General features: G+C 40.4%; 1 protein-coding gene across 1 annotated transcript in view; it reads right to left on the bottom strand.

The window, feature by feature from the left end:
* Positions 1-17,397, bottom strand: part of drosha (drosha ribonuclease III) — a 256,825-nt gene that overhangs the window by 216,762 nt on the left and 22,666 nt on the right. The window contains exons 12-14 of the mRNA XM_079576148.1: positions 17,067-17,141; positions 12,660-12,829; positions 3,377-3,501 (exon numbers count right to left, since the gene is read on the bottom strand). Of these exons, the coding sequence (XP_079432274.1) occupies positions 3,377-3,501; positions 12,660-12,829; positions 17,067-17,141 (370 nt within the window). The remainder of the gene's footprint in view (positions 1-3,376; positions 3,502-12,659; positions 12,830-17,066; positions 17,142-17,397) is intronic.

The following is a 17,397-nucleotide window of genomic DNA, read 5'->3' as shown; positions in this document are numbered from 1 at the left end:
GCCAGTTGTTGCACTTTAATTACAGAGACCGTATTGATCCGTAAAAGTTGTGAAACAGGCTTCTATTGGGATGTTAAAAATGCTTTAGGAACGCAATAAACAATATTCAATGTGCTCCCTTTTTTATTGCTTGTACACAAAAACGAAACAAGCATAGGGCCTTTAAGTCAAAGTGGGAGGAGAGCAAGTTCATAAACAAGAAGTAATGACGGAAGTTGCTGGATTGCGCAGAGTTAGGACAGTAACAAAAGACGGATCTCCATTAAAGTAGCTCAATACACAAATACTCTGAAGAACACTCAGACTATGGACTTCTCTCAAGGATCATGAAGGTCACAGAATTACTGTATGTCCCCAGATTGGATGAGGTGGCTCAATCATGTCGTCTTGTCTTGTGCTGCCAGACGGATCGTTTCATTGTAACCCAAACACAGCTCTTATCCACATAATCTTATCCTTTTATAACAGTTCAACAAAGGTAGAACCATAAAAAGACTCACTCAAATCAGGTCATAAACATCAAGCAGGAGGTATGTACACATTTTTTTCCCATCAGCAGTAAGAGCAATCTCAGGACAGACATGATAAGAACTAAACTGTGAAGGTGTAAGGACTTTCAAAAGTTGACGTATATCAAACTGGGAAGGTCAACTGGAAGCAATAAAAGTCAGAGCCCGTCAATATGAAAGTGTTTTGGTCCAGATCCATTCCTAACTTTCCAAACACATTTCTATTCCTTAATATATTTCTATATACTGACACCTGAACGATAAGAAGAAAAACTGTGTGGAAGATTGTGCAAATGTACACTGTTGGGTTCGTCTCCAATGTCAAGAAATGTGTGAAAACTGGGGAATAATTTGGTGAAACATTAGGAGAAATTGTGGCAAAAATAAGGAAAAAATGTGCAAAGACTAATTTGTAAAACAATAGGGGGAAATAGGGAAAATATTATATATAATAAGAAATAGCAAAAATTAAAAGAATGAGAAAAAATTGGGTACAAAAAAGAAAAACAATGGGGGGGGTCATTTATTTTAGCTGAAACAACCAAGTTACATCCTTTAATATTGTCCCGTCAAAACTTGGATCTAAAGATATAAGATTTTGTTTTGGTATCTGCTTTCGATATCATTTTTTAGATACTGGTATTAATGCATTGGTTTTATATAGCGCTTTTCCGGACGCTCAAAGACACTTTACATTGCGTTATACTTTCACTCCATACTTTTGTAGCCACAGCTGCCCTAGGGTAGACTGACAGAAATGAGGCAACAGGCCTGCGCCATCAGTCCCACCGACCACCACCACTCACTCACTCACACACTACATTCGCCAGGCTTCCTGGTGTTTCCCAAACGGTCTCCCATACAAGTACCGACCAGGCCCTTCCCTGCTTAGCTTTCAAGGTCTGACACGATTGGGCAGAGCAAAGGCGGAATGGCCAAACCTGAACTTTGTTTTTACGATACCATACCGGTATTGTTTAACGGTACCCAGCCCTATTCTTCACAGGGATGAGTGTATGAGCACATTTAACAACTTTAAAGGAGCAACAATGTCCCTAAAACTGCAAAAACTAGCTGCGAGTTCACGAGCGACAAAATCTTTCACGATAACATAAAGATGCACAAAGGTCTTTTTCCACAAACGTCTGCTTTCACAACACGCTGTTTTGCGGATTTCAATCCCGTTGATGAATAAAATATTGACAAAGGTTTATATTTAGAAGTAGAAAAAGTGGTTTTGTAGGCCTTTGATTGCGCCTTGTTGTTGGTTGCGTGTAGGCCTTTGAGACTCTGAGCAGATGATACCAATCCGGTGGTTAATTATGCATCCACACAGTACAGTATTCCCTATTGAAGCGCTGTTGTTCGACATTACTATTCACGGGAAACGCGCGGCTCAGCGACCGGGGAATCGTGATGACGCCTGTGCAAATGTCACGTTCGTTTTCACCGCGTTTTTTCCCTTCAAATTCTGGATCTATTGTTGTTCGATCGCAAAGATAAACAAAGCGGCAAGTGTCCTCAGAGCCAGAACGCGGATACACACAGATGTCAATGAGTCTCCTGGTGGTGAAAGCAACGAAACCAGGAAGGACATGTGTGAGGATGAAGAGGCGAGACGAGAGATGATTGTAACGCCGATCAAAGTTAAGAGAAACACAGGACATATTATTTTTGATATATTTAGCCACAAAATCCAGTGTGCAACACACAAATGGAGCCAAAAGCACACAAAAAAAGTGTATCCACCAATAAAAGCTGTAAACATGTACAGTTAATGAATTGTAGTCAACATATTGAATTATTTGAATATGATACGTGTGTTTTGTCCATGTCAATGGATAACGCAAAAAGGGAGGGTGAGAGTGAACATCCTTGTTTTGTCCCCCTGTAGTGTTTTTCCATTTTCTCTTTTTAAGGAAACCTGGTCTGCCAAGGTGTGGTTGTAAAGTGCTATAGAAATAAACTTTGATGTTGATGTGAAACCATCAGTTGTGACTGTGGCTTTAGGTGAAGTGTATAATATCTTAAGTGAATGGATGACTCACTGAAGCTGAATTGATGCAGTGTATAAAGTAAGGAAGAGTAGTTCACTTTTTCAGAGGTTTTTTCTGCATCAAGTGACTTGATAATATTGGATTGTTGACTGAAGTTAATGAGATTAAAGCAGTACTAAGTAAGTGTTTATGGGATGTATGGAGGGTCTTTCATCTCCCCCTGGGGTCTCTGGCCAGAAAACCATGTTTGCAACTTGACTGCCACCGGACCGGAGAAACCATCCATCCATCCATCCATTTTCTTCCGCTTTATCCGGGGCCGGGTCGCGGGGGCAGCAGTCTCAGCAGAGATGCCCAAACTTCCCGATCCACACACACCTCCTCCAGCTGTTCTGGGGGGACCCCGAGGCGACACCAGGCCAGCTCGGAGACATAGTCCCACCACCGTGTCCTGGGCCTTCCACGAGGCCTTGTCCCACTAGGACATGCCTGGAACACCTCCCGCGGGAGGCGTTCCACCGGAGAAACCAATACACACTAATAGAATCACAAAGAAGACGCTAACATGCTAACGGACAAAGCTAACTGCGGGCTAGCGTCACTTTTTATAGTATTTCCATTGTATAATCGGATGCACAATATCCCTCTCTCCTTTCGCCTTTTATGTCAGTGTAGTATTTATTTAAGACAATTAGTAAATTTATAAATCGCAACTTGCTACGACACCTGCAGTTGCGCTTATGGCCTCTTGGGGCAAGAGTTACTTAGTACTGCTTTAATTATTGTCGGCGATTGCGTGATGTTTCTGTTTAAAATGAAACAAAGCCATCCATGTCTTTCATTGTGCCTGTATTCGGCCACACGTCTTACTGGGGGTCTCCTGCGTAGCTGAGCTGGGCCGGTCTGATCCCGAAGTGCACGATGATGGGGAACGTGATCACCTCCGGGTTAAACTGCTCTCGGTCCAACTGGTCAATCCGCACCGAGCTCGGCTTCTGCAGAAACAAAACCATAGGAAACCTTTGATCGATGGCAACGTGAGCTTCCAACACAACCTAAATAAAATATAACACACCATTACCGTCCGTCAATCACGAAGGTCAAAACTGCAGCATTGAGGTTAAAAGATCTAGTGTGCACTCATTTTAAGCTTTTTTATAACCCCTAATGACAGCAGTATGTTTGAACTAAGGGTGGCCTTTCATCATCATTAAATTGAAAGCTTTCCAACCACATCTTCTGGTGAATACAGTATTGTCAAGACGAGATTACACACTGGACATTTTTGAAGAATATCAATGGACATGTGTTAATTTTAGAGGTAGTTTTGGGTAAAGGGAGGATTTTGTATTTAACTTTACATATTAATGCATCATTTTGGCTTATGAACCTGCTTTTGGGTACTTAGGCAGGGATTGTACATTGACTTTATAATCCAGGGCTATGTTTCACCAGGAAAGAAAAAAACAAGTTGCTCTCCCTGCATCCAAGCTTTCTCTAAAAAGCCTTTATATTAAATGGAGAATCCTCTTGAACGTTTGTTGGCTGCTACGTGCAGGGTACAGAAACACTCAACACGCAATGTTTTTAAAAAATTAAATTGATTCCCTCTCTTCATGAACCCTCTTCCGCCTGGTTCTCTGCTCTCCACTTGGCTTGTGAGTACGTCTTTGCCCCACTCCATGTCATGACATCATCAGTTAATTTGCCTCTCTGCCTTCCTCTGGCCTGCGTCCCCTCTGAGCATCCTGCCAATGCTATATTTGGCAGTTCCCCTTCGCTTCCGAGCAGAATATGACCACAAAAACTCATCTCTGCATTAGAGCCAACGCTAGTCTTCGATTGGGGCTACTCATAACGAACGCTTTCTGCTCTGGTTACATTTAATATTTTGTTTTAAAAAAAAAAAAGGCGAGAGAAAATATATAAAATCCGAATGACCCTGATTAATATTCTTCTGCAGTAAAAATCCTTACTTTACTTTACTTCCAGCACTTTGAAAATTCTTTGTTTATAAAATTGGATTAGATCGAAATAATTCAAATTCAGAGCGCCTCGCCTTCTCTTGTTCATTAATATATTATTTTGATGCAGGGAGAGTACTTTTTGTTTTCTCCTTTAACAAAGAGCACCAGCACTAGGCCTGTCACAATAATGACTATTTCGAAATCAATAAATGACACATAAATTATATCTTTCTGGTTTCAGTATTTGCCAAAATAACTTTATACATACCCATTTTTTATCCTGTTTGTAATATTTGAGTAAAACATGTTTAATTATTCTTCTTGTTTATTGCAGCTTATGCGCTATGAAAATATGTGAGTACATTTTATAATAACTACACCTTATTTAGCCTTAATAAACGATTAAGTGTGACTAACGCTTAATAAATACTAAACAATGAATAACTGAAATTGAAGTTGAAGAAAAACTATTCATTACGAGTTAGGCATTAACTGTAGTAGTTAAGTAGTTAGTCACACTTAATTAATGAGAATTGTTCATGATGAATTAGGGGAGGAAAGTTTCTTTTTTATGCCACATTTCATGTACAACTCAGTGTTCACAGCAACACCAGACACCCAAACACAATAAAAAATGCAATAAAATGCGCTAAAAACACAATAAAATGATATTAAAAAAAATGTATATATATATATTAAAATTCCTTAAAATACAATCACCTTGTGTGAATGTGAGCAAGAGACGAATGCACAATTTCCTTCGGGATCAATAAATTATCCATCCATCCATCCATCCATCCATCCATCCATAGGCAGCAGTAAAAAGAAGTCCTTTCAGCCTGGACTTAAAGAGACTATACAGAGTTTAAAAACGTTAAAATTATGTATTTTCCTCCCCCTACATGTTCCAGTAATGTCCGAGCTTAATATAGAAACTGCAGTTACGCATAAGACCTGAGGTGGCAGTAGTGAGTATAAAATGACCAACTTGCATCTAGTCCCTTTAAACATTAATTAAGTGTTAATATTATCATTTATTAAGGCTAAATAAGGTGTAGTTATTATGAAGTGTTTCTAATGTCAATATGAAGTCTGTTATTTCAAGGGATTACTGTAATATCCATTCATGTTTTTGTTATTTTGGCATGAAATGTTTTTCAATTATATCGTTTATCGCGATATATTTTTTGGGGTTTATGTTGTTTTGCATCTCAGAATTTGGTTGGAGCGCCCTCCGGTGGCAGCAGAGGGATCAAATATTCCAGAAATACGTTTCCAAGCCTATTTTACCCAACAACAGGCTCTGAAATAAACTCCACTGTATCAATGCAGAATGGTTTGAATGATTCGTGGCCTTGTGAAATGACGAGGACAAAAAGTCGATTTTGCACGATGTGTCTCTATTGTTGTATCCTTTGGCAACACACGACCACCTCAGCCTGACCACATGTGCTTCAATGACAGTTTCACTTTCTAAACAAGTCACTTTTCCAATAACAACAACAACCTTGGCACTTTCTTTTATTTCCAATTCTCCCAGCATCCATTCCCCCTCCGTCAGATGATAAAGAGTTGTCGTTTTTATCAGACTGACAGCAGCATGTGTCCCGCGCAGCCTCCCGAACGCACGTCTCTCCTGGGCTTGTCATTTTGTGAAAACAGTGGAACAAAAGGCCTGATAAACTGCTACAGATGGCTAACCTTGACGTCGGCGTCGCTCCCTTGAATACAAACGAGGTGTTTCAGAAAGCCAGGGGTCACCGGCCCAGTTCAGAACAATCATTTGAGAGGAGTAAGGTCGAAGAATGGGGCGCATCATTTGTAAAGGCAGTCAAGAGGTTTGGCAAGTGGAGTAGTATTTGTTAAGTTAATACAAAATAGCTCAATTTTTCTTCTTGCAAAACAGAAAAGGTTTTATAATAGTCCAGAATAATGTAAAGCACTTTGTGGCCATGTGTTGGAAACAAAGTCCTTCCTTCCTTCATAATGTTGCTCGTCCCATGAGCCGCAGCACATTTATACCAAGCATATAGATACAAACGGCATAGCATCATAGAAGGGGGCGTGGCCTCGCCAAGGCGGAAAACAGAATCTTTTTTTCTATTTTTCACTCTTTTTAGCCATTTTCAGGCAAAATATAAACTTATTTATCACATACAAATAAAGTCGAGTCTAAATCTGGTCCATATGGATGTTTATTCACAGCAGATTGTTCAGTAGAAGCAAAAAAACGGCAGTCGTAGTTAGCCTTAGCTAGCGTTAGCATTAGCACGATGCATTAGCATGAAGCATCATGTGCATTTCCTGCTTCCTGGTTAAATAAAGGTTGAAAAAGGTCATTGGTAAAATGTTGGTTTTCAATTAAAACAGCCCTTACATAAAAATAAAAATGTACCAAAAAATGTTGTAAGCATTTAGACAGTACTGTAAAGAATTTGAGAAATTCACTGACACAAACAGTCACACAGCAGGTGAAGCTATCATTTACTAAACCTAGTGCATAAAGACTGCAAACTGCAAATCAAAAGAAATATTGACTACTATTGATGGTAGGATTGCACGATTTTAGGGATAAATTAAGATAATTTTCAGACAACTACGAGCACATTATAAATAAATTATAAAACCTAAATCATCCTCTGTGCCTGTAAAGGTGGATAGAATGCCTTGGCCTTGGTCACAACAGTAGTTTGAACAAATCAGAGTGTAGTTTCCACAGATAACCTTGAATGTATAAGAACCACCATGGGTCGCTGTGGACGCCCAACCTGATGCAACACTGCCTTTGTGTGAGCGCGAGCGCCTCATTAACCGTCACAGATGGCTAACCTTGACATTCGCGCCTCTTCTTGCAAATACAAACATGCTATTTCATAAAGCCAGGGGTCACAACCCGGGTTTACACCGGCCTTTAGCGCAACATAATCAGCCCGTGATTGGCCGCCGTGATTGCCGTGTTTACAGCCGCCGTCGGGTATGTGCTAATCCGGTCATTTGGGGCCTTCATGTACATTTTTACGGCGGCGGCGGCTGATTGGAGGGTTCACACACGCGTGGCCTCATTTGTCAAATGTGTGCAATAATCACTCGTTCATTTCGGGGGCCGGAGCGCGCGGGGCGACCTTCGCGCTGCACAGCGGGAAACAGCAAAACAAAAACATGTATGACTCACTCGGCGAGGCTTTCATTACTGCCAGAGGAAGGAAAGGAGGGACGTTGCAAACCTTGATTGGTAACGACTCCTGAAAGGTGTACAAGGAAAAAAACATAGAACTCTCCCTCCTCCTGCTTTCGCCTGCAGTCACAAACTGGTCCAGCATCTCAAAGACACTGAATTAAAAGCAGGATCTATACAAGTCAAATTTAACACGATTTAATGCTACTTTAATGCCTAAACAACATATTTCATTCATTATGATTTGCATCCAGTCCATGAAACAAAGGAATGATGTAAATTAAGATTTAGAAGGAAATTGGATTCCTCTTAACTCCCACCTTAACTCAGTGCATTACCCAAATCGAAAAGTTTCTTGACTGGAGAGCTATAGGTCAGAGTAACACCTTATTTGAAAGCTAAGACCAACAAAACTGATCTAAACAGATCTTTTTCCTTGCTTTGTTGCCATGTTGTCATTTTTTGTAATCGCATTTTTACAACATTTTCCTTTGCTTTTTTGGCATTTTCAATAGCTTTTTATGTCACATTTTTCCCCTTTATCCATTGCATTTTTATCACTTTTTTGCCATAATTTCTATTGCTTTATTATATTTTTTTGGTCATATTTTTGCCACTTTTTCCATTGCTTTTTTTAATTTCGCGTTTTTGTCATTTTTTTGTCATTTTTTTCTAGAATTTTGGTCAATTTTTTGTAGCTGTTTTTATGTTTTTTTTTGTTGCACTTTCCTTGTTTTTGTCGCTTTTTCCCCAGAAGTTTTCCGTTTTGAGTAATGACAAACTGGAGAAAATGTGCTCCGTTCAGGTGGGGCTTAAGAGGTTAAAGGCACACTGTGTACAGGGCCGCTGTGAGCCATTTTGGTGCTATTTTTTAATGTAAAATTGGACTTACCGGGAAACTTTCGAGCAAAACCTTTGAGCAAAACCTGCAAATGAATGTGTTTGTGTTTTTTGTAACACGAATTAGCACACTCCGTAACATTTTGGATTATACTGCTGCCAATACAAACCATGCTCATGAAGACCAGCTGGACATATCAGTGGTTAAGCAAAGATGAGGACCTAACCTATTCAAAAGTCACATTTGGTGGCTTTTAGTCATCTCTATGGTAACAAGCTGGAGACATCCCACTCCCAGTCAGGTCTAAGGAGGGCTGAGCCGCTTTTAGGGATTTTTTTAATGACTAAAACATCTGTAACAACATAAATGCTTGTACAGTTGGGTGAAATGTTACACGATGTGGCTTTAAAACCTTCATTTTTGCACAATTCATTCAATACGCTTTCAATAACAATAAAAGAGGAAAAAAAAGCTCAATATGCCGCCATTCCCATTGTTCGGACTCTTCCCTTCAATAGGACCGAAGTGCGGCCTTTGTCTGCCGCCTCAAGGACACCCACCCTTCACCCACCCTTGCTCTGTTTGACCCGCTCCGACATAAGCGACCCTCACCCATTATCCTCCAAGGTTAAGACGCCGTCAGCCCACAGCCCTCACGCCGCAGCAGTTAACCCGTATTCAAAATATGCGATTGTACTTGAGAGAAGGTGAAGATGTCAGTGAATGCTAAAGGCTGCGGCGTACGGGCGCTCCTGATTGGCTGACCCCCTCCGTGTAGGACGAGGTGTGAGGTACGGCCGCGGTGACACGTGCGCGGGCGGATAATAGCGTTGCATTTCTATGAGGAAGCTACATATTGCTCTGCCAATCAAACCCCAGCGCTGTCGAAGCGAGGCCATCGGAGCTGCCAGTCAAACGCATGTGATTACAATGTTAAGGTTCTGGATTACTTACCTGTCTACAAGGCAAGAGGGGTTTCAGCTTTTCGTTTTTAATCATTCCGTTTTGGCAGCAGATACTCCAAAGCGTACTAAACATGTCAATATATTAAAAAAAATATATGAAAAAAATATGTAGCAGCAATGTAATGCTTTTTAATACCATTTCTACCTTCATCTAGCCCAAAACACATCACAGTCAGGAACCACTCACCCATTCACTCTCTCATTCATACACCAATGTACGCAGACACTGGAGGCAAGGAGGGTGAAGTGTCTTGACATAACGACAGTGTGCATTTTTAGGAGCTGGGATTCGAACCCCCGACCTTCCGATCAAGAGATGACAACCAACTGCGTCACTGAACCAAATACTATACTAACTAATTTGGATGTTTCAAATCAAAAGGGATCTGGCTCGTCTCTGGCTTGACTCTGGCTGCCGGATGTGGTTCAGTGTATTCATCAGGTATCTGGGCCAGATGAAAGGTGAAGAAGGCTCTCAGAAGCCTAAACAGTGGTGTGGGTTACAAGTTAAAACTCTGCTAAATCACTCAAGTGAAATTCTGAAATGAAAAAAGTTTGGATATACCTGATGAAGGATTATTGTGATTAATGAAATTATCACTTTTCTTATATTATTGCCAATATTCAACAAATCTATGCAAATTGGGGTTGCACAACCCATCCATCCATCCATTTTCTTTCACTTGTCCATTGCCGAGTCGTGAATCACATTGCACCAGTCCCTATGGCTCCTCCTGCAGGTGGTGGGTCCACAGAAGGACGGCCTCATGGTTCTAACCGGGCCTGTTGGTCTCTCATAAGGGGCTTCTGAACCGCTCTTTGCCTGACCCGTCACCCAGGACCTGTTTGCCATAGTAGACCCTACCCAGGGGTGCCAGACCCCAACAACAGAGCTCCCAGGATCATTCAGGTGCTCAAACCCCTCCACCACGTTAAGGTGGCGGCTCCAGGAGGGGTTGATGCACAATGGAAATACAAAATAATAATAAATTTGACATGATGAATAAAATGTGTCACCAGGTAAAGGGCTGAAGAGGTGCTTGGTTTAGTTATCGTGACTGGCTTAGCTACAACTTGACTGTATTTTTCTAAAAAGCAGATAATCAATTAATCGTGCCATCTTGTCATTGCAATTAGCGTGTTAGCAATTATTGTGTATCGCCCCAGCCCTGGTTGGAATCCAATTTAACGCTTTTTTATGACATTTAAGTCCTTAGGTTTTAGTGCAATGACTTTCACTACTTTTAAATGAATCACCCTGAAAATTAGTCAAATTAAATGAATTCTGAAAATCTATTTGAAGGTGTAACAATATGTAAATTTGTCTAATGAATATAACTAATTATTCTGGATTCAATAAGAATATTTAGTCAAAAGGAAGTACACTGGGAACAGAATGCGTTTTGTCCGTGTCAGCGATATCCCGGCGTGTTTCGCACTAATTGGCTGCTAAAGTCATTATTGTCATTAGGAGTGATTTGTCCGACTGTTCTGACCACAGATTAATGGAGTTTAATAAAAATTATATTAATTAGTCGTGTTTTTCTGCCACCAGGTCAGAACCATTTAGAGTCCACACACGACAGGGTAAAAAGTCACAGCGGCCGCTCTAACCACAGAGTCATGTAATCAGTTAAGGCCAGGCTGAAGATGATTTATGTTTAGACTTCTTCACTTCTCTGTACATTAGTCGCTGAAACAATCCAAATTTACTAGTTAGGGATGCACCAATATAGTTTTTTTAAATCTTGTAATCATGGACTGAGACCAGAACATAAAACAGCCACATCAAAGCAACAACATCAGCAGATTTTCAGAGGAATAGTGTCAAAACCAGACTTGGAGAGACTTATCCTGCTCACTGGCCTCTCTAAAATGAGCTGTTAGAGCTGCAGTACATCCAGAATGCTGCTGCTCGAGCCAGGAAATGCGACCATATTAGTCCAGTGCTCTGGTCTCTGCACTGGCTTCCTGTCACTCAGAGAATATTCAAATTTTTCATGGTTTAGCACCAAAGTACATACAGGTGTCTGACATGTTAGAGCAGACCTGGGCAAAATACGACCCGCGAGATGATTCAGTCCGGCCCACAACATGTAGAGCATAAATTGATAAGTATATCAAAAAAAGTACGTCTCTAGCCCATTCCTTAATTACCAGAATGCTCACTCCAGCCACTAGGGGGCAGATTAAATAAGAATAAAAGGAAAGAATTCCACAGGTGTCCAGCAGAAGGCACTGATATGATAAGAAATCAGGATATAAACAACACATTGTGTGACTTGCAAGTGGGAAATGGACAGTCTGCCCCTGGGCAGCTATGGCTACAATAGTAGCTTACTACCACGGAGTGTGGAGTGAATGAATATTGACTACAATGTGACTTGTGACACAGGCTTGTAAAGTGTAAGCCGTTATTATGAGGCTACAGTCCTGTCAGGCTCACTATTAAAGTCATCAATGTATTTTCCCAATCAAAACATTTTTTTATTTTGGAGCTTTTGTTTATGGACCCGGCGATACACTCCCCATATATCATACTTTTATCCCGATATAAGCTTGAGCTATTGTTGCTTCTCATGTGGCCCCTTATGAAAATTAATTGCCCCCCCTGTGTTAGAGCCATATGAACCATCTCGGCCCCTGAGAACTTCAGGGATCCCAGCAGTCAATAATAAACACGGTGAGGCTGTGTTTTAGTGTCATGGAACAGTCTTCATGAGGATGTGAGACAGGCCTCAACTCAATGTTCAAATCCAGGCTGAAAACAGTTTTTTTATAGCTGCATGTGAGACTGAAAGTATTTATCGGCTGCCTTCAAGTAATTTTATGTAACGGTGAAGCACTTTGAAATGCCTCATGTGTGAATTATGCTCTACAAATATACTTGCCATCAACATTTTTTTCCCCAGAATAGTAGTATTTTCCACCTCTTTACAAAACGACAGCAGAATATATTATTGTTTCACCTCAATCTGCTCTAAAGGCCTTTCCGGATTTAGGAACACAAGCAGCACATGGCTAATTATTATGCACAAACAGAAGAACAGACTCCTATGCTATCGCTAAGCTACTTTGGAAATAGCTTAGCGATAGCATTAGCAGCGTCGTGGTAAAACTGCACTTTGACCACCTCTGTTCTACACGTCAATGACATGTGGATAGGACGAGTAGAACTGCACTTTATAATAATGTGTTTTCTCACCATGCCGGGGTTGGTGACGATCATGCCCTTGCACTCCTCGGCGTATTTCTGCCACTCCAGCTCCTCCCACTGCAGCATGTCGGCGATCTGCTCCTCGGGAACCAGCGGCGGGCTGCTGCGGAGGACGTACAGCAGGACCTGGTGCATGGACAGCACCTCCTTACCCCCGTCTGAGGAAGAGACGACGTTTAGAGTTAGCCCACATCTGAGAAAGAGGCAGGACTTGTTTAAAACTACAAGAAAACATCCCAAATCAAGAACCCCAGGAGCACGGTTAGTAATTCTGTACGACTTGTTTTCATCAGTAGGTGGCAGAAGTGAAACCAAACGCTCCCAAACCTCTCATTGCCAAAGCGAAACTATAACGACGATCTCATGCATTTCAGAAAATCTTTGCAGGCGCTCAAACAAGAAGGATTTTACAGTCACAGTGCATATCAGGGCTGAACAATATGGACAAAACTTCATATCTCGATATTTATGCCAGATATCGATACGATACAATACGATATAACTATGGGTTAGGTGAAAACCAAGCATTCTTCTGAAAAATAAAATCATAATACAAAACAGTGCAGTTTTATTGATGAAAATCTATATAGTTCATATCTTGATTTGATTATTTTGAATGTTCATATCTCAATATTGATACTACGGCTGAACGAAATGGACAAAATTTCATATCTCGATATATATGCCACATATCAACTACAGGTTCAGTGAAAACCTAGCATTTTTCAGAAAAAAATAAAATAAAATACAAGAGTGTGCAGTTTTATTCTTTCAGCCCTAGTGTATATGTTGTTTGTAGTAGGGCCTGACCGATATGAATTGTTGGGGTCATTGATACAGAAATAAATTGAATTTGATGTCTTTTTTTACTTCTCAATTAGCTTTTAGTAAGTTAAACATTGATTTATTATAGTAAAGGTTTCGATCATCGAAAAATATATAGAAATATATCTAATAGAGGTCGACCAATATGGGTTTTTCTAAAGGCCAATGATATGCACTAACACTGTTTTTGCTATAATCCTGTGTATGATGCTTCTAAATATGTCAATGTTGAACTGGATTCACCTGAACTTTTAATTGTCATATTTATTGCTCTGTTTTATTGCCTTAATGTTTGGTGCAACCCTGTGAGGCGACTTCAGTTGTGATATTGGGCGATACAAAACCATTAAACTTGAAACTTGAACTTGAAACTGTGACAGCAGGGGGCACTGTATATTCATGTAGTTACTTCAGAGAACGCCAGACCAAGCAAGTTGTGTTAGGGCAGATTTTAAAGCTCTGATTTCCAACACAAAAAACAGGAAGTCTCCATCACTTTCATTTCCTGAGAAATCTGCCTTTTTATCGGCCGTTAGTCAATATTGAAAATACACAAATATCGGCCTGATATATATATATATATATATATACCATATTTTCCAGACTATATTCACCCTATTCATAAACACACGGTGACCGGCGCCATCTTGTGTTCATTGTCTAACTTATCTTATGATACTGATATACCGTATTTTCCAGATTATAAATCACACTTTTTCATAGTTTGGCTGGGGGTGCGACTTATACTCAAGTGCGACTTATAGTCGGGACAATATGGTTTATAATAAGTATATTATTTGGCTTAGGTTTCTTTTAACACAGAAAAGTTTGTCATTTTCTACAGCCACCACTGATATTAGGACTAAAATGATCATATATTTTGGTGAAACGACAACAGGAGTCAAATATCTTCAAGGACAAAATGAATCACGTTTCAGACACTGAGGTAAAGCGGAGCGGCATGAATGGCACAAAACCCCTTTGTCTGTGGAGATAATTGATTTAAAAAAAAAAAAAAAACACACAAAAAATCTCAAATTTAACAGCGAGAGTTGAGGAAATGAAACTTTTATCAGAGGAGTTGCGGCTCCTGTGGCTGGCTGAACAAAGCACTTTCACCGATGAAAGCCTTGGCCTCAAAAGCGAAGCTCACGGAGGAAAACCTGAACATTTGAATGTGGATTTCACCTTGTGGCTCCACTGCAGACTCGACCCTGCACTGGGGGTCTGCTGTTGTAAAAAGCAGCCGCGAGGGCAATTAAGTCACTAAACTATTCTACACAGGCAAAAATACTGCTGCGGATATGTAAAAGGCAAGCAATATGTGAGAAAACTGATCAGAACTTTTTCGTTGTCGTCGTTTGTATGTCACATTTTTGCTGCTTTTTTGTCATAGTTCATTGTTTTTTCATGTTTCATCGCTTTTATTCGTTGCTTTTGTTGCAGATCGAAAGTCAGCCTTTCTCCCCGATCTCACTTGCGTCGTATGAACTGCACAGAACCCTTAGAGCAGGGGTCCTCAAACTATGGAGATGGTTTAACCCGGCCCTTGACTTTTTTTTTTTTTCATACATTTCTTTATTAATTACAACAAAAATACAATAAAGGAAACAAGTGTTAAAATACAAATTTGGATTCCGTGGCCATAAGACCGTTGGAAGAGTTAAAAACTTGCATAGCACAAAGCCCTGAGTATGTCAAAAAAAAAAGTAAGTCTCTAGCCCATTCCTGTGTTTGCTAAATAACCAGTATACTCATTCCAGACACTAGCTGGGAACTTAAATAAATAAAAAAGAATTCCACACGTGTCCAGTGGAGGGCACTGACATAAGGGATCAGGATATAAACAACACATTATAGCCACGTGGTAAATGAAGCTTACCACCACAGAGTGAGGAGTGAATGAATAATGACTACAGTGAACTTTGAGAAACTTGTGACACAGGCTGGTAAAGCAAAATACAAGTGTAAGCCGTTATTACTTTAATAACATTACGCAATGATGTTTTATTTGAAAATAAAAATACATGTAATACTAAGACAACGTGTGATTACTATTTTTGCAAACCACTACAGCACATGTGTCAAGGTCAAGGTCCGTGGTAGTAACTTACTGCCATTGGATGTGGAGTGAATGAATAACGACTTCATGTATCACTTTGAGAAACATGTGACACAGAAGCACAATAAGTCCTTAAAAATATATGCGGCCCGCGACCCGCCGTGGGGGCCCTTGACCCAAACGACTTCGACACCCCTGCACTACGGCTAAACAAATATGTGCCTGGAATCAAGTGTTGATCCTGTGGAGACAGAAGTGTGGACTCCTTCACAATGAGGCCCTGCTGCATTTTGGTCTGGGTCATACAAACCTATGTTATAGCCAACCCGGGCCCGGCCCCCCATCACAGTCAGGAACGATAATGTGGCCCCAAAAAGGTTTGAGGACCCCTGCTTTAGAGCCGCGATGATCCATACGCTTTGTTTGTAAAGGCAGGACTTGTCTTCTTTCTCCAGCATCTCTTGTTTTGTTTATGTGCGGGGCATGTATTACGCCGCCTCATCCCTGTACACTGCTGTATCCCTCCGCCGTCAAGTCTTTTGTTTTTATAGATCCCATGAAGATTAATCTAACGCCATATTAAAACAGATGTGAGAGAAGCTGGAGACGCCTGTCAGTCAGTGTCCGCTGATTATAAGAGTAAAAGCGTTGCCAAACTTTATACATTTTGCTAAAATAACTTTATATGGAAAAGAAATGAAAGAATGAAGCCCTCCTGGATAAAAATAAATATTAAGTGCAAGCAGCAGAGTTGACAAAGAGTGCTTAACCGGTTACATAATAACAGTTAATTTGTACAGTTAGTACAATCCTAGCCATAACACATCTATTTGTCATTGCAAGAACTCAAAATGCAAAGGTCAGAGTTGTTTTCAGCAGAACATCGCTACGCTTTAACAAACTGTACCTTTTTTCAAAAAGGTCAGATCGCTTTTGGAGCAATTGTTTACATTCAACATAAAAGTGCGATAACTGGGAACATTAAGACAATCTAATCATTTCACAAACATTAGGATTCTATCGGGTAAATGTTATATTGTCTAAACTAAATCAGACCTCGCTTTAAAACATTATCAGACTCCTATTCTTATATCAGCGCTTGAAATGATTGTTATAAGAAGAAAACCTAATCAACTGTAGTTCACAAATCCCTGTCCGTGCTGCCGTTTTGATGGAGGGAAGGTACAGTAGGTGGCGTGAGCTGTCAAAACAAACCGAGGCGCTTCCGAAGAGCAACACCGCCATCAAGTGGACAGAGGAGGAACTGCAGGTGAGTGCACAAGGGCATAAGAATCTACACTGAAGGCGGATAGAGGTCATTCAGAGTCGTTCTCATTGATTAGAGGGAAAATTACACATTACATCATGCTTTACATCATCTTCTTCTGATAAACTACATCAGCGTTTCACTTTAAGCATAATTACTGTGCATTTAGAGGCTTTGAGACGTACCCAAAGCAATCTGCAATCCTCAAACAAACAGAATAAAAGAGAGTAAATGGTCTTACCCGGTAGAAATCTGACGAAACGAGGCATGAAGTGGAAGCGCTGACATTGGGGCGTCTCGATCTCTTCATCCGGGCCTGAGAGAAAAGACAGCTGTGGGTTTATCTGTTTATAGACTTCTAAAGACCTGCAAACATTAGATTAAGCAGAGGAATGAAGTAAAGCTTTGATATTTTACAGTAAATTTGACACATTGGGCAACTTTTGACCATTATGTGTGTAAAATTGACAACAAATTCATAAGAAATTTCGGCAAAACATGCAGTTGGATGTGTTTTCAGTCATAGTTAAGTGATAATTTAGTCCAGGTTCACGGCTATTTAAAGCACATTG

This window comes from Gobius niger (genome assembly GCF_951799975.1).
Source record: "Gobius niger genome assembly, chromosome: 18".
In the NCBI taxonomy this organism is placed as follows: Eukaryota; Metazoa; Chordata; class Actinopteri; order Gobiiformes; family Gobiidae; genus Gobius; species Gobius niger.
This window is presented reverse-complemented; position numbering and strand designations above follow the sequence as displayed.